This window comes from Rattus rattus, chromosome 9 (assembly GCF_011064425.1).
Source record: "Rattus rattus isolate New Zealand chromosome 9, Rrattus_CSIRO_v1, whole genome shotgun sequence".
In the NCBI taxonomy this organism is placed as follows: domain Eukaryota; kingdom Metazoa; phylum Chordata; class Mammalia; order Rodentia; family Muridae; genus Rattus; species Rattus rattus.
In genome coordinates this window covers 27,734,773-27,752,084 of record NC_046162.1, presented here as the reverse complement: position 1 = coordinate 27,752,084, position 17,312 = coordinate 27,734,773, and the positions used below count along the sequence as shown (strand labels likewise).

Genomic DNA, 17,312 nt, shown 5'->3' with positions numbered 1-17,312 from the left:
TGTTGGCTGGATGATCTATCTGCCTTATAGTGCCGGTATTTGAACCCGGGTCCTTCTAAATGCAAGGCATGCTCTCTGCCACTGAGCTACAGCCATAGCCAAATAATGCCTTTGGAAAGCACTGATGAGAGGGCGTAGGTTTGGAAATTCAGAAAATAGCAAATGGATGCACGCTCAGTGATAAGGCTTCCAATGATAATACAGTAACAGATTCAGGAAGAATGGCGCGTCCCCAGTGACAAGGACAGGAGACAGCATGAAGACTGAAATAATCCCACGGACTTACACACCCTCTTCAGTTTCTCCTCTCTCTCTCTCTCTCTCTCTCTCTCTCTCTCTCTCTCTCTCTCTCTCTCTCTCTCTCTCTGTCTCATTCAAGATACAAAAGTAGAAGGGGAACCATTGGGGAAGATGAAGAGGACCAGTACAGAGGGGGACAGATGGAGACAGTGTAGAACTACATTATACGCATGTAGAAAGTTGGCGTATCCTTTTCTTCCTTTTTAGTTAGGGTTGTGCTATGGACCCTTGTGTTTCCATCTCATTGCTTTAGTCTTCAGAGTCCAGAGATTATGGACAAGGGCTAATGGATCTGTTTCTGAAACCCGTTATTTTGAACAACAAATGGCTTTTGCTTTCATATTAAAAATAACAATGGCAAAGGTCACATAGATAATATGAATAAGAGTAGAAATCCCCCAAACCAGAAAAGGTTATGTCCATAAACACTGTACAGTGTTTGGTTTGTAAAATGTACCATAATAAATATGTGGAGTGGCATAAGTAGTCACTTTGTCATAGTTATGGGAATTGGTAAATCTCATACATGTAGACTTTCACTAGGAAAGTAGAAAACACTTTATATTCAGTATCATACTGTCATCAAGAAAATATTATGTAAAAGGTCTATTAAAAACAATGCTAGGGGAATGATTAGGTAAATAATTACTCAGCCATAAAATTGACTACAATATACCCACTAAAATATATTCGAGAAAAACTTGAACTTATGGGAGACCTCTTTGTTTTGAGACTTAAACTAGAAAACCAGATATAAAATTACAAAAAAAAAAAGAACGTTTCTTATTCTCTCTGATAAAACACTTGTGAGTACACATAGAAAAGTATACTAACAGTCATCATCTCAAAGAGGTGGGATGAAGGGTGATGGTAGCTTTTTCTGTAATTCCAAATCGTCTCTATGAGTTTGCAATGGGTTCACAATGATATAAGTAACTTAAAATATTTAAGGCTCATCTATTCTAGAAATAGCAATGTTCTTCCCTCTTCAGTAGCCCGATTTCAGGGAATTGGGAGACTGCACACACTGACACGGTTAAGTGGTTTCCTCAGTGTCCAGCCTGGTGACCCTCACTGGAGTCTGAATCCTTTACCTACTAACCTGAAAGAAAACCCAGGGAATTACCTCACCTCTACCAGTTTCCTTGTCTTATAAGTGGGTTAAAAATGGAGCCTGACAGGGGCTGGAGAGATGGCTCCGTGGTTAAGAGCACTGATTACTTTCCCCAAGGCCCTGAGTTTAATTCCCAGCAACCACATGGTGGCTCACAACCATCTGTAATGGGATCCAGTGCTCTCTTCTGGTGTGTCTGAAGAAGACAGCTAGAGTGTACTCATAACATAAAATAAATAAATTAAAAAAAATGGAGCCTGACTAGTGCAGACTTTAGGGGGTGGAATAGGCAGGTGTGTTGTACATTTCAGAGTCATAGAAAGGAGATTTAGCTAATAAGGGAAAGTTAGTGGGGAAATGTGGAATACGAAAGAACAATGGGATGAAAGCAAATGGCCCTGGGAATGTGGAAAGGGAGTAAAGAAAGGAAGAGCTCTCTATTCTGCCTGGGGTTGCTGTGAGTTTCCTGGGGGAATCATAGGAGGAACCGCCCTCAACCTGTCTAGGGCTCTAGTTTTGGACAGATATTGCCAGCAGGCTGGAGGGGTCCTTCCCACTTTTTCCTCAAAAAGCATCATCCTACTTGACCCAGCCAAGGGGCATGGACGAAATTCCCTGACCCTGGAAGTCATCCAGGCTTTGCACAGAGAGCTTCCTGCTGTAATTGCGTGCTTTGGGGAGCTGGTCCCGACCTCCGACGACAGTGCGTCCTTGAGGCACATACATTCATTGATGAATCCCAGCCAGTATGCCAATCACTGCATCTTGACACCCCCTCCCCATACCCTGCCAAAGTATAGAACTATTGATCTTGTGCTGTAGATTTTTCAAAAGAAAAAGAGACTGGAACACAAGTTCAAGCTGTCTAATACGAAGGTCGGGATGTTTCTAATAGAGATTCGAATGTATCTTATAAAGTTCCAGCGAAGCGTGAAATGATTATCAAAGATTAGAAATTGTTTTAAATTCATAATGCCTTGGTCTTTCTGATGCATTGCTAAATAACAAAACAAAACAAATCTTACTTGCTATTACATAGGATAGTTTCAGGATGAGATAGACATTCTCAGGGAAAGAGACAACAAGATCTAGGTCATTGAAATAATATTACTGGCTCACTTTTAGAGAGTGTTTATGCTTAAAAGGCTGGTAGGGATGTGGTCAATCTTTTTTGTTTGTTTGGTTTTTTTGTTTGTTTGTTTTGTTTTTGTTGTTGTTGTTTTGTTGTTTTTTTTTTTTTTTTTTTTTTTTTTTTTTTTTTTCGGAGCTGGGGACCGAACCCAGGGTCTTGCGCTTGCTAGGCAAGCACTCTACCACTGAGCTAAATCCCCAACCCCAGGATGTGGTCAATCTTAATAGTAGTTTATATACATTTAATTGATGCTTCCTAAATTATCTAACGTAAGCATGGAGTGTTTTGCAATTTAAAAAAAAAGGAAAACAAGGTTTAATGCTCTAGTGGGCGCCTCTCATCATTAGCTTGGACAATGAACAAGGGATCAGCACTGCAAACATGGAGAAGCAGAACAGGAAACAGTCTTCTGAGAGCAGTGGGAATAAATCTCATGAAAAGGCAAACAGAAATAAAGTTGCCCTCCCCCCTCCCCATCCCAATATCTTAGGAGAAATTTCCGGATACACACTTTAAAAGCTGAAGAGTTAATTTATCACTATCCTGAATTTGAAAAAAAAATTAAAATTTAAATAATTTTAAAAAGCAACCTTGAATACTTCCAGCCAAATGCTTTATTGGCTTTGAAAACCAAATCGTGTTATATCACACTAAAAAGATTAGCTACCAAGACCTTCTCAGATTGCATTATATCGCTGATTCCATAGGAAGCTCAGCTCCTGCGTCGGCTGTTAATAGCTCTCTAATCCTTTACCAACAATTTATAGTTTAGAAATGGCAACACGTCTTAAAGATTAAAGCCATGTGACAAATAGTTCATGTCCTTTAATAACCAAATCGCATGCCTCAGATCCGGGCACGGGCCTGTCTGCCTTTTCTTCTATACAGTTTTGTGGGTAGGAAATAATACTTCACGTCCCTATTACATGAGTGATGAATGAGGCCGTTGGTTATGGTCTGTTATTTGCTTGGCTATGGTCAATATGTTTTCTTTGGACAGGGATTTCTGTGATTTATCTCTCCACTGGCCTTATCACTTATTAACTCTGAGGAGACAGGAAAAAGCCAAGGTTGTATATGAGGCCTGGTGGCCATTTAGACCTCTAATGTCAGGGAAAATATTCCTTTTAATGATCCCGTTACACTAGCTACTCATGTCCTGATTACACTCCACTCCAAATAGGAAATACGGGTCATATTTCTTGGGAAGTATATACAAAAAATATGCAAAGCAATGTGCTTCCTTCGGACTGGTTTTATTCTTTGAAGAAACAGCTTTCATTTCATAGATGTCACTGAAGTACAATGGTTGCTTTTACAGATGGTGGCTGCTGTACCCATTATGGTACCCACAGGGTTCAACTGTACAGATGCCAGCAGATTCTGAATTACCAACACATATAAGATCAGAGAGGGGGAAATCACATTTTGTGAAAATAAATCTTCCCTTTGGTGGAGAAAAGGGTTAGGCTTTACCCTTCATACCAAAACAAAGGGAATAAACATTCTTTCCACAACTGGATCTTTTCCTTTAATATGACTAGTACTTTCAGAGTCATTTTTAAGGCATAGGGACAAGCAACAACCTTCAAATCTTTCTTACTGACTCCTTTCTAATCAGGACGGGACTGGTGGAGGATCACATGGAGGGGGTCCATTACCCTCTCTTGCAGTTGAATCCGAAGTGAAAACCACCTGATTTATAGAAAGTGGAGGAGAGGAAAGACGAGAAGGAGGTGGACAGCAAGCCAGCAAGCCAGCAAGCCAGCAAGCCAGCAAGCCAGCAAGCCAGCGTGAACATTCTTGCCTACTGTTCTCCGTTCTTTGTGAATGGCTGCTAGGCCTGTGTTTTTCCACAATGAACAAGTCTGTAGGATATTGCCCTGCGTAAGCATCTTTGGACTCACACTTTCCCTGAATCTTACAAGACCCTTGGGAAACACAGCAAAGTCAGAGCCCCATCATCATCAAGCCTGGAAACAAAAAGATATCTGCTCAACTTAAGTCCTCTGATCTCCCTCGCTTCACCCCCACCCTGTCTTTCCACTCTTCAGGTCTTGACTCCTGTCAGTGCATCTTACCTCCTCTGGTAATCACCTAAATCCAAGCTGCTAGTTAGCTTTCCTTGGTGACTTCAAAAGCTCTTGAGGAAGACTTCCAACTCCTGTCCTGGTCTGCAGTCCCTCCTTCTTGGGGGGCTCAAACGGTATAAATGTCACAGCCAACTGCCATTTCAGGAAACTGACCTTGGTTCTAAAGATAAGTATCAACTATTCCTTGTGGCTTGCATTCAGTGTCTTCTTAAACACTCCATCTCTGGATAATTCTCTCTGCCTAGAGGCCTACACCCTGCAGTGATCCCTGTGTTGATGCTTGGTCATGCTTAAAGTCTCAGCTCACACGTCTTTTCTAGGAGGGAAGTATCCCTGGCTTATCAGGGTTCCTTTTCTTATGTGCTTATCTGAAACCCTTTTTTATTTTGGGGTATTTCCCAGATTTAACATAGCAGATTTAGGAACATCCATATTAGTTCTAGGACCATAAGATCAATGAAAACAAGGACCCTGTGTGCTTTGGTTCAACTATGTTTTAGGGTATTGTCTAGAACTGGTTTAGAACACCTAGAATAGAACAGGGGATCTACGGACATTCTTGTAATAAATAAATAAAGGAGCAGGGAAATCATAACTGAACCCAGATATTCTGAGTCCAACTCCAGTCTAGGAAGAAATAGTGTCTGCATGCCAGAGAAAGTTGAAATGAATACACTGTTAACCAAAGAAAGTTCAAGTGATCAGTTCTTAGGATTTTTCTTTTAAATAGGAACAACATTCTGACTGTCTGCTCTTTACATTCTGGGTTTATTTTTAGACAACACTCTTACCAGAGCAGGCACCATCAGAACTACATTACCTGCCTGACCTATTTACTCTTTAAACACAAATACCATTAAAATGTCTTCATTTTATAGGTGAGGAAATGAAAAGTATTTACTCCGCAGATCTAAACCCATTTTTCCCTTATCAGAAACCCCAACTATTGTGTTCTATGCATGAAAATGTCAAGTGCAGAGGGATAGATTCTTAATTAACAGATTCTATTTACAGCCCGTGTCATCCAGATTACAGCAATCAATGAGGACCCATTGATCCTTGGCAATATGTTAATCAATTATCAGGGAACACCTATCAAAACCTCACCAGATACTAAGTCAAGTTGCTTCGGCGCAGCTTACAAAGTCACAGAAACCTGAGAAAGGCTATATCTTTCTTTATCAAGTTTGTGGCTCTATTTCCATTTCTGTTTTACCCACAAACAATAGAAAGAAATTAAAAAAAAAGAGCTGTGACCATAAGGAAACTATGATGAGGGAGTGGTCCAATTCCATGGCACAAGAGAGATGGAATGTCAATTAAGATCAGCTGTGGGGAATATCAACGTTACCCTACTCCAATCGGTCCACTTTACAATGCAAAAAAGAGTCTAGAGCACATAAGAATCTATCCTAGGTTTCTTGGTAAGGTCAGTGCAGAACCTGAGTTATACTACAGGCCTCCGTCTCAGCCAGTGCTATCCACTCTCCTATAGTGGTAAGAGTACGATCAGAGGAACAGAATTAGAACTGTACCTAAGTCTTTTATGTGCTTGTACATAAGGCAAGTGTGAAGCCCTGGGTAAATGCAGAATGAGTTTGAGGCATAGTAAAGAGTTGAGTAAACATGGAAAAGCTGAGAGGGCTATGAACAGCAAGGCAAAGAGGTTATGTTGCAGCTTATATCTAGTGAGCCAACGGGGACAGTTGCTACAGCGTAATGACAAGATGGTAGCTTTTTAGGAGATCTATGCAGCAATGAATCTACATACGTAAAGGCTGGAAAACCAGGAGATTCATTGGGTTCTAACTCTCTGTCTCCCACTTAGAGAAAATTATTTTGTCGGCCCCAAGGTGGCAGCTTTCATTTTGTATGGGGAGCACTACAGGAGAAGAAAAGCCCAAGGCTTTGTGGGCTGAAAGGTCTTGAACCTGGAGTCGAAGTCGACTCTAGCTTATACCTCTGAAGGAGGTTGGTGATGGGCAATGCCGATGTTAATGTGTCCTGAAGAAGAGAGGAGGAATTCACAGGTGAAAAAGAGGAGCAAACCCATGTATTTTAAATGGGAAAAAAGAAATCAGTGCCAAAGAAATTCCCAAGTCAAGACCGACAGTCGAAATATTTCTCATCCAAACTATGGTTTGGCCTCCAAGAGTCCAGGCACTAGATTCTGGGCGCCCAATGTGACAACATGAAGAGTTAGAGCCTAAAGAAATGTGGTTGATTTAATTAAGCTATTGGATGTGCTGACCTCGGAAGGAAGGAATTCACTTGTAGACTCCTGCTCAGTTCTCATGAGAATAGGTGGTTATAGAGAGCACAAACCTAAATCCACCAGCCATCGGCCTCCCCACTTGACCTCTCTCACCTATGCTTACTCCACAACTCCATCCGCCATGATGGGAGGCAGTCCATGAGGTCCTATCCAGAGGCCCAAAAGATGGGACCATTTGGACTTAAGACTTTCAACCTCCAAAATTGTGAGCTAAATAATCCTATTTTCTTTATAAGCACTCAGTCTAGGTTATTTTGTTGTGACAAAAGAAAGTGGAGTAATTATTTAAAAATCTGTTCCTTGTTTTCATAATGATCCATACATTGCCTTTTCTATTCGTCGTTATGTCAATGTACTGGTGCTTATGATTCTGTTACTAAAAACTCTTAAAGGCATATCTTAGATTTCCAGGAAGATGAGGATGGTGGTAAACAAGATGTGAAGTATTTGCTCTAGAAAGAGAGACTCAGAAAAGATGGGTGCCACTTCAGCAACCGCTCAACAGTACAGAGATTTTGTGCTCTGGCAGAGGACCCGAGTTCAGCTCCCAGCACCCATGTGGCAGCTTGCAACTATCTGTAAGTCCAGTTCCAAAAGACTTGATGTCCTTGCCTGTACTCCATCGGCCCTAAGCACCCACATGGTGCACATATGCACATGAAGACAAAACCCTCACACACAGAAAATAACGATGTTTTAAGAGAATGAATGGCTAAAGACAATAGCCACAGTTTAATGCCAACACTAGGGCCTGGCTTCTTTCTAGATGTTATGCGTTTCTCTGATTCTACAAACAACCCTAGCAAGTTATCCTTTTCTTCTTGTAAAAATGAGGTGGCTGTGGCTCAGCGCCGTAATATGAAGATCTCAGAAATAGCTTCTCCAGTAAATGGCAAAGCTGCGAGCTCAATCTATATCCATTACCTTAAATGGAAGTACCCAATCCCTAAGCTACTCTGTATTAGTGGCAATTAAAAGGAAACAGATAGAAAGAAAAAGGAGGGAAAGGTGAGAGGGGGGAGAGAGAAGGGTTAAAACAAATATGATCGGGAAAGAGCAAAAAAAAAAAGAAATTAAGAGTCATCGAGAGCTATAGAATATATTTGCCCATAAGGCCCATCCTGTGGGCAGAACAATATGCTATGCATCGCTAGGGAGAAATACAAACAGGAAGTAGTTTCATTCCTCAGTTAATACTCTATTTGGATTGGCTCTTACAGGGGCCACAGTCAAGTGAACAAGGTTAGAACGGGACAGCAGTTGGTAAAAAGGTTCTGAGAGGTGGCTTAACCAGCCAATCAGTTGAACTGACAGTTGATCACGCATCAGGGCTCTCCCTAGTCTGTGGGGAAGGGATATGACTTTAAGTACAGCCCCAACACACAGGATAAAGTTGGCCCTATATCATCCTGTGGTCCTTTTATATTTTTTATTTTTATTTATATATTTTATTTATTTATATATTTGCTTATTTGTTGATTTTCCCTGGGCACGGAACCCTTTCCTGTGAAGTAATTACCAGAATGAAAGCAAAGTGTAGCCCCTTCAGATGTAGCCCCTTGTTATTGGAAAACCCCATTCTAAGAATTTTAAAGAAACAGCTAAACAGCTCCTAAGGAATTTTTATTAGCATCCAAGTTCACTGAAGCCTTAGCAGGGACAGTCATGCTCCTAAAGGAAGCCGCTCATTTAAAGACTGAAGAGCTATAAAAACAAAGCATACAAAGGGGTGCGTGAAGCTATTGAGGAGACCCTACATGGCCAGTGAGATCTGTTGAGTCCTGTGATCTTATATTTTGTCTACCTGGACTGACTGAACTCTGAAAACAATCTTATGATGGGATGGGGTTTTAATTTCTTTTATTTAGAAATGTAAAATGTAATGTCAGCCCTGCCCTCACATTGGCAAAAGAATTAGGAAACACAAAGTTTGATCTGCCCAGTGCTGTTGGGGCTTCTGTGTTCTTTAAGTCAGGACTCACTCTTCCCCATGACTCTGATTGGGCGAAGTTAAGAACGTCATATATCTAGTGAATAGGAACACTCGAGTCTGAGGACCAGTGATGGAGAATTGCATCCAGCATCCTCAAGAGATTGGTTGGACTTCTTCCTCTAAAAGGTGGGTCTCTACTTGTATCGACTAGACCAGGGTGTTCCTTCATGGTGTGATTTTCCTGGTTTTGCTTAAAGTAGATTTTTAGAGCCTTTCACATTCGTATATCCCGACATTCTCCTAAGCACTCTGAAAACAGTAGGAGTACCTTAACTGGGGTGTTATTCTTCATTTCTGTGATATTTGCTAGTTTCTTTTTGAGGGGAAAAATTCCAGTGACATTCCATTAAGAAACAAGATTCGTTTGCCAATCCAGAAAGGCAAGCCTCACATCTTGAAGCAGTATGGATGTTAAAGATGAAGTGTGAACTTCTGGGAGTGGGAGGGAGAGGGGCCTGCACCAGCACAATGACCTAAGCAGTTCTTTGGATACAAAGAACATACAGGCACTGAGACCCCTTCTCTCTCAAGTGAGACCTCTTCACTTGTAAAGAATGACGAGCAGAGAGGTAAACTGAGTAAGCCCCAGGAGCTGGGAGGCTAGCCGTAACTAAGGACCCACCACAAGGACAAGCCACATGCCAGTGACCATGAAGCTCAGAAGTTTCCTAGTTAAAATCACATGACGTCACCGTAACTATGAATAGCCAAGGAATCTTTGTCCTCATTTCTTTCCATTTTTATTTTTTTAACACAAGAAGAGGCTAGATTTCTTCCTAGGATACATTACGAATGGCATCTTCTTGCTAGTCGCCCACAGTTGAAGGCATAAATTCTCCTTCAGATTCCCACAAATGAACATCTCAACACACATTCTTCCAGAACCCCTTCCCTTAGCTTGCAGACCCGCTGTTTTTATCTTTGCTCTTAATTCCAGTGTGATATAGCTTTCCCAAGATGTGATTCCTTAAGTTGGTAGCAATATTTGAATGGTTTTTTTTTAAAAAAAAAAATCTTAAATAATGGTCAATCCCTAGGGTTGGTTTGTTTATTTGCAGGGAGAGGGGTGCTTTGTTTTGTTTTGTTTGAGAATTTATGTAATGGTAGTGATTTTTAAAAGAATTTTACGACCAGGTGGCTCTAGGGTATATTTTACTGAACACTGATTAACAATAATTTCTTCTAAATGAGACTTGACCACAAAAGGGAGTCATTAATGAGCAAGGACATTGTCACCAAAGCGGAAGCCATGGCTGACTGCTTCTGGTGCCTCCCACCCCGAGAACATTTTCTTTTTCTTCCTCTCGTCTTCTTTTCTTTTTCTTGTTCTTAATCGCAGAGTAAATAAGCAACCAGCAAGGCCTAAATGTTTTCGGCCAAGAAAACTCTAAACTCCTCAGAGAAAACATTTGGCCTCTGTGGTTTTGTAATATGTTCCAGAACAGCGAGTCCAGCAAGGAACACTGTGAAAAGCTCCCATCCCCTTGGAATGATGGTGGGGAATGTTACAGTATCAAAAATTTCAAGTGGTCCTTTTCCTGCGAGCCCATAATGAGGCTTGTTTTAAAAAAAGAAAGAAAGAAAGAAAGAAAGAAAGAAAGAAAGAAAGAAAGAAAGAAAGAAAGAAAGAGAGAAAAGAAAAGAAAAGGAAAAAAAGAAAAGAAAAGAAAGAAAACTTACAGTGCTATCTGGAAGTTCTCATGGGAAAAATGAATGGCAAGAAACCCTAGATTTAAAAGAAACAGCTAATCCGCTATTTTGATTGTTCTTCAAAACTTATGCTGAACCAATGAGCCTAATTAAAAACACTTGGCCCACTTCTATAAAGCACCATAGCTTTCTCTATGCTTCGTTTGTATACACCACAAAACTCCAGATAGACTTTTTTTTTTCAAGCACTCACTAACAAAGTGCTGACTTCGTTGGGATGGCGGAGCTAATTTCGTGAACTCAGTGTGAAACCTGAGCTAAACAAAATTGTGGTAATTTTCCTTAATTTGTAAAAGTGATTGGAGTGCAAACAAAATTTTCCTCTTGGGTCAATCCTATAATTTTCAATTAACTAAAACTAATCGGCAGGCAGGCACCAACCTTGTATTTTGTTTAAAGGGCTGGGAGGCATTTCCGAGGGTCAAAATGTATTAACTCGGTTTGTCTGTCTGTCTGTCTGTCTGTCTGTCTGTCTGTCTCTGTCTGTTGGTGGTGGGTTGTCATTGTGAGAGAGAGAGAACGGGATGACTATAGAGCATGCTTGGTTTGCTCCACAGTATAAAATTATAGGGGAAGATGCTTTGCGGGAGAATGTTAGAACAAAGATGAAACCAGCTTGCTGGATTATATGGCTTAATTAGGATGTGCTAACAGAATCGCTTCTTCTGAGCTCCAGGCCCCTTTGTATGAAAACAACTTCCCACCTACACGGAGAGGCCTAGTGGATCCTCAATAACAAATGGAGAAAGAAAAGCTGTGACTGGCTCATGGATGGAGCTAGCCAGGTGATGTGACGCCAAGGGCCCTCAAATTTACCACGCCGCCGCGCGCGTGTCCCTGACATCAGCCTACACCTCACCTTTGAGCATGTAAGAAACAAGGAGTCTGCCCACCCTTTCCATAGCGGATACTGAATTCGAAGAGATCCCAGGGTGTTTGCTTCGCCTATTAAATATATTTCCACATCCTGCCAGACTAGGTCCTGCCTGATTGGCTGGGCCTGGTAGGAGGGATTCCAGATGCACCCTGTAACCCTAGCCGCTTACCACAAGGCAGGTCCATGTGCCAATGCTGTTGGGGGCGGGGGGCTGGCAAAATGCAGCTTACTGGGGTAGAAAGCACTGACCCAGAATAAACTATGAAAACTACCATAAGTGTTAAATTCAAATGCTATGGCAGGCTAGAAGAAAGCAGTACTGTCCGTCAAAGTTCAACCTAGCCCCATAAAGCAAACTCCAAAACGCTGGCCAATCTACTAGAGGGAGACCTTGGTCCTGTCTAGGTCTGCCCTGCTCTCTATTACTTTTCAAGTTATTTCTCGAAGTAGGCAACCAATTATTTCAACATGCTAAAACATTACATCTCCATAAGCTTTTAGTAATAATAATCAAAGCAATTTCTTCAGTCCTGTATTTGTTGAAATGGAGAAAATCCATCTTAGCAGAAACAAGATTTTATACTCACACACACACACACACACACACGATCAAGTGAAACATCTCATGAAGTCAACAGAACTCCGTGGGTGCCATCTGCAGGCATGCTTACCTGTATAGATGAATCTGCCTGGTGTCCCTTTGCAGAACTGCTTGGACTTGTAGGACAATGTGACTTCCACAACACCGGGGATGTGCCGAGGAGGTGTCTGAACACGGATGGCATGAGGAGTTATCAACTGCAGGGGGACATGGAAGGAGGAAGGGTCATTGGAGTATGTAAAGGACTCATGTCACAGCTGCCCTACCGCTCTCCATAAACAAAGCTCTAAAACACGTCATTAACCTGTCAGTGGACACAATCTGGATGGACCCTGTGGAAAAGATGCCGACAACAACATTTACAAGTGCTCTGCTTACAGCCACAATAGCATTATCTGGGTTTTCCTTCACAGCAGGCCCTGGATTTCCCGGTTTGGAAAGGGAATCTGGCCCTAATGAAATGGTTATCTCCTACAGGATATCCTTTGGAAAACCTGGTCCCAACAGATGCCCAAATCAGACTAGAGCTTTGCCATTCCTTTCCAGAGGGCATGGGCCTGGTGTTTGAACTGAGCCCTTAAACGCAGGGAGAGCAGAGGTAGGAAACAGTAGGCCTGGGCATTCTAATTAGCTGCAGAACACATGTATGAGACGTCCAGAAGCCCATTTGGCACATAACTACGAGAGGCACAATCAAAGCGTTTTAAAGGGGAGAGCAAAGGATCTGCCTCCCTGGAATAGCTTAGGGCTCTGGATGAACTAAAGATTCTTCATAAAAAAAGAAATGGAGGTTGGGGAGAAGCCTGCTGGATGGTTAGCCTTCCACTACGCAGTAGCACATGCACAGTGAGGAAGTTCATTTCTGAGCTCTATCGGCAATCAAATTATACTATAAAGCAGAATTTATTTTTCATTGCTCTTACCTCGGTTTATATAAAGAAAATGTTATTAATGGTTATGAAATAGGCATTCTTTGAAGAGAAGAAGAAGAAAAAAGACCATCCCTGGCATTTGACTGCTTGACCTGTGACAGAACTGCATTCTAAAGTATCTCTCTGTGTGAAGTCAGTAATGGCCCAAACAGCTCGACACCGTGGCACAGGCCAACACACAGTAGATAGAATATCCTCTGTGGGCAGTCTCTAATGAGTCAATGATAACTTAAACTGTTGGATGGCATCGCAGTAGAAAGAGGTTTTACTTAAATGTGAAAAACACCCAGTTGACATGTTTTGCACTCGAATCATAGGTGAGGTGATAAGAAACCAAATGCAGACCCTGGTTCCCACCAAGGGAAATGGTCTTAGCACCTTGTGATGGGCAGAAGGACAAGAAACCAGTTCATGCCAAAATCCACAACTTATGTTGCTACACGTTCCTAGAAACTTAAGAGAGAACGCTGGGCTAAAGCCATCTTAGGCTCAGAAGTGCTTTATCCTCTTCTCTCGAATACACAGGAAGTCTGAGCTTACTGGCTAGAAATTAATAGTCACACAGAAATATTGCACTAACACCATGCCATAAGGGAACTCTGGAGGCCAAGTCTATTGCCGTGGCTTATGTTTTCTGGAAAGCTAACTCACAGAAAGCACCAATGATAGTGCCTTGAAATTTTGCACTGGGCCTGGGAGCTCCTGGACTCCGGAGGACAACCTACTAAATGGACAGAGTACCAAGCTACCTTCTAAAATATGTGCCTCTATTTACCCATCGGTGAGCCCAGCTCTCAGTCCTCGACAGAAATGCATCTTTGCGACGGGGAAGGAGGTTCATATGGAAACTCACACTGGTCAAAGCACAGATAGCAAATATCTGTGAAGGGATCAGCCGTAATGGGACATCTGGGTCACACTGTCTCCCACTGAAACACCACATCTACCTCTAGCTGAGGAGCTGCTGGTGCCTGCTGGTAAAGGGGGAGTCAATATTCTTTAGAGATGCGGCCCCTGCTGGGTGGACTATGCTCCAGCCAATGGCCCCACCCATGCATACAGGGCCAGCACTAATTAGACTCAGTTAAAAAAAAGAAAAAGACAAAAAGAAGTCAGGAGATAGATCTTTAGGTGTAGCTTGGGGAGTGTCTGGGTATAAACAAAATATGTTGTATATATGTACGAAGCTCTCGATGAATAGATTAAAAAAAGAAAAAAGTATTCTATTCGCATTGAAATCCTTCCAAAGTGCTTCGAATGCTGTCCAAATCATGGAAAGCATGCAATGTAACTTAACTCTGATAAACCAAGGCCATGTTTGGAATCACCTGCCTTACGTCTTGCTGTAATGCATTAAAGTACTGAGTGATTGCTAAAATATGAAGTGCTTGCTGTTCTCAAGCCCTAAAATGCTTCCAAACAGTCCAGCACTTGAAATTACTTCTGTCTTATTCTGTGTCTCTGTCCCCTGCAGCTTCTAATCTGCACTTATAATCTGTAGGCATAGAAACAAGGAGATCAGATTTAATACTGTATAGAGAACACCTACAGAGATCCAGATCCTTCTTTGCCTAACCATGCTTGGCTACTCTCTGACCTCCCAACAACATGTTCTCTATGCAGTCAATAAAAGTCAGAGTGGTCTGCCTCTCTGTAGGAATTTAGACGATGACAACATTCGTGATATGACTCCTAGAAACCGATTTACTGTGTGCCATCAAGAAGTTCCCACTTAGCTTTCTTCCACTGAGCAGTTTTTGAGACCAGGAGAAACTCTCGAGTCTTCGTGCTATTCTTAAAACGTACTAAGGAGAGGCAGGAGAGATGGCTCAGTAGGAAAGAGTACACCAAGTATTCTTACAGAGGGCCTGGGTTCAGCTTTCAGTACCCAGCATCCACGTGCAGGCCATATGTAATTCCAGTTCCAGGGGATCCTGTCTTTTTTCTGACCTCCATAGGTATCAGGTGTGCACATGCCATTTATACCTACATGCAGGTAATACACTCATGCACAACCTTGAGAAACTACCTTGAGAAAATATTATCAAAATTAAAAGTAGGCTAATGCCAGTTCGGAGTACTATGTATGCCGTGTGATTACACAAAAATTGCATGTGTACCTGAGAGAAGAACGCTCACAAGGTAGGCAGTAACCTGTTAACAGAAGCGGCCTCTTCGGTTAAGTGTTCTTGGGTAAAGTTCAGTTTCCTCTGACTGCCTCTCTATTCTCTCCAACTCTTTGACAGCAAATATGGGTGAACATTACAGTCAAGGGAAGCCATTTGGCTCTGTGTAAAGATGGAGGACTCATGGACTCTTCATGGCCTAGTGAGGCTACCCAGTCACCGGGAAGCAAGAATATGGTGCTCTCCACTGCCTATATGAGTGTTTGTTGTCTCCAGATTCAGATAACAGGGCCAGAAGAGCCCTGAGGTATGGGCCCAATGAGACACAAGCTCATTACAGACCATGGGTGGCAGAGAAGCCTCTGAGAGAGAGACAGATGCAGATGTGGAGGTGAGCGAATTGGGCTCCTCGTGACAGAAGCGGGGGAACGAGCAGAGAAGACCGGAGCAGCTGGAGCAGCTGCACGTGTGGAGGCAGCAGTCTGAAGAAACCACCTGCAAAGTCTGGGAGACCCGAAGGAAAGCATGCGTCTGTGTGTGGTCTCTTGCAGCATCCGAGGGACACCGGGAGTAGGAAAGTGTGACCCATGAGCAGTTGGAGTACTAAGGAAAACAGGCTGTAGGATGCTGGGGGAAGGTGTGTCTTTGGGAGAACTCTCTCCTCTGAGGAGACAACAGCATGTGCTCTCCATAGCTCCCTCATTCCCAATAACGACGGAGATGACCTGAGCAACAGTGACCTTTGCGGACTTCTCACGGCGCACTCAGCACTGGCCTAAGCTCTTTCCGGTGACTTATGCCTGATAGACTTCAGGGGGCAGGTATGGCTGTTAGCTGGTTCACAGATAAGCAAAGTGGATTTCAGGAAGGTTTAGAAGCCTAACCAATTAGAAGCAGCAAGCTCCCCTGACTAATGGCTGTCATCACCCTGCCACAACTGTCCTCTCTCTCTAGACTGCTTATCATTTTACCATAATTTCTGGACTTTAGCTCCCCTCCTCTGCCTTTGAAAATATCAATGGCATCCTCCTTTACCTTCCCCGTCTGGGAGCACCGGAAGCACACAACCGTTCTCCCTGTGAAGCTAAGCTAAGAACAGTTCCCCAGCAGAGCTCAGAAACAACTCAACCGTCAGCCTACATGTGTCTTCTAGCCACTGCCTTTATATAAAAGGAAAGCAATGGGAAGTGTTGAGCCATGTGCAAAAAGAGGACTTCTAGACACACACATGGTTTCAAGTGTTCCTCACCAGGTTCACAACCCTGAACTATCTGCCATATTAGAAAGTTGAATTTAAAAGAATCAAGTCTAAAAAAAGACTCAACGGAATAGAGAAAAGGGAAGGGGCAGTTTGTTATTGTTCTATGGAAAACTAATTAACACTAATCATCAGGGGAAAATAAAAACTCTCAAGTGGGATCCAGGGCTTTGAACATAGACTCTGGGCTCTGCAATTGCCACGATCCATGCCTCAGTTTACCAGTTGAATCATAGGCTACAGGAGCTCGGAATTTCTCTGTGGGAGCTCAGAATAATATTAAATATGTTTTGTGTTTGGGTAGTGCTTCTCCAGGGATGCGAAAGCGCCTTCTAGATTAATTTTTTAATTTATGTATTAATAATTCTCACAGCATTCTCCCTCCTTCTCAATTAGAATGATACCCATCTCTTTTGAGATAGGCAGGGGTGCTGAGTGATGGACACAGAACAGACACTTAACTAAGGAAGCCGTAAGACAGTGCAACTCGTAATTAAAGCTTTGAGACCAAATACATTTTAGGAGCTCTAAGAAGATATGAGCTGTTCTTTCTTTCTGGAGCATTCGTCTTTGTGTAACCGGAAATGACACTTTAAAATATATCTATATTTTAGGGCCAGAAAGATGGCTCAAGGGGTAAAGGGGCTTGCTGCTAAGTCTGGTGACCCAAGTTCAATCCCCTGGGACCCACAAGATCGAAAATAGTGAATCAATTCCCAAAGTTATTCTCTGGCCTACACACACACACACACACACACACACACACACACACACACACACACACACACACACACACACACACACACTCACACTCATACTCACACCACTCTGAATGAATGAATGAATGAATGAATGAATGAATGAATGTAAGAAGTTGTCATGAGAACAGCACAGTTCAACC

At 42.4% G+C, this 17,312-nt stretch overlaps 1 protein-coding gene across 2 annotated transcripts in view; it reads right to left on the bottom strand.

Moving 5' to 3' along the window:
- The window catches only part of Ebf1 (EBF transcription factor 1), a 386,748-nt gene that overhangs the window by 70,430 nt on the left and 299,006 nt on the right, over window positions 1-17,312 (bottom strand). For both annotated transcript variants that reach the window (XM_032913237.1, XM_032913238.1), the window contains exon 10: window positions 12,166-12,292. In XM_032913237.1, the coding sequence (XP_032769128.1) occupies window positions 12,166-12,292 (127 nt within the window). The remainder of the gene's footprint in view (window positions 1-12,165; window positions 12,293-17,312) is intronic.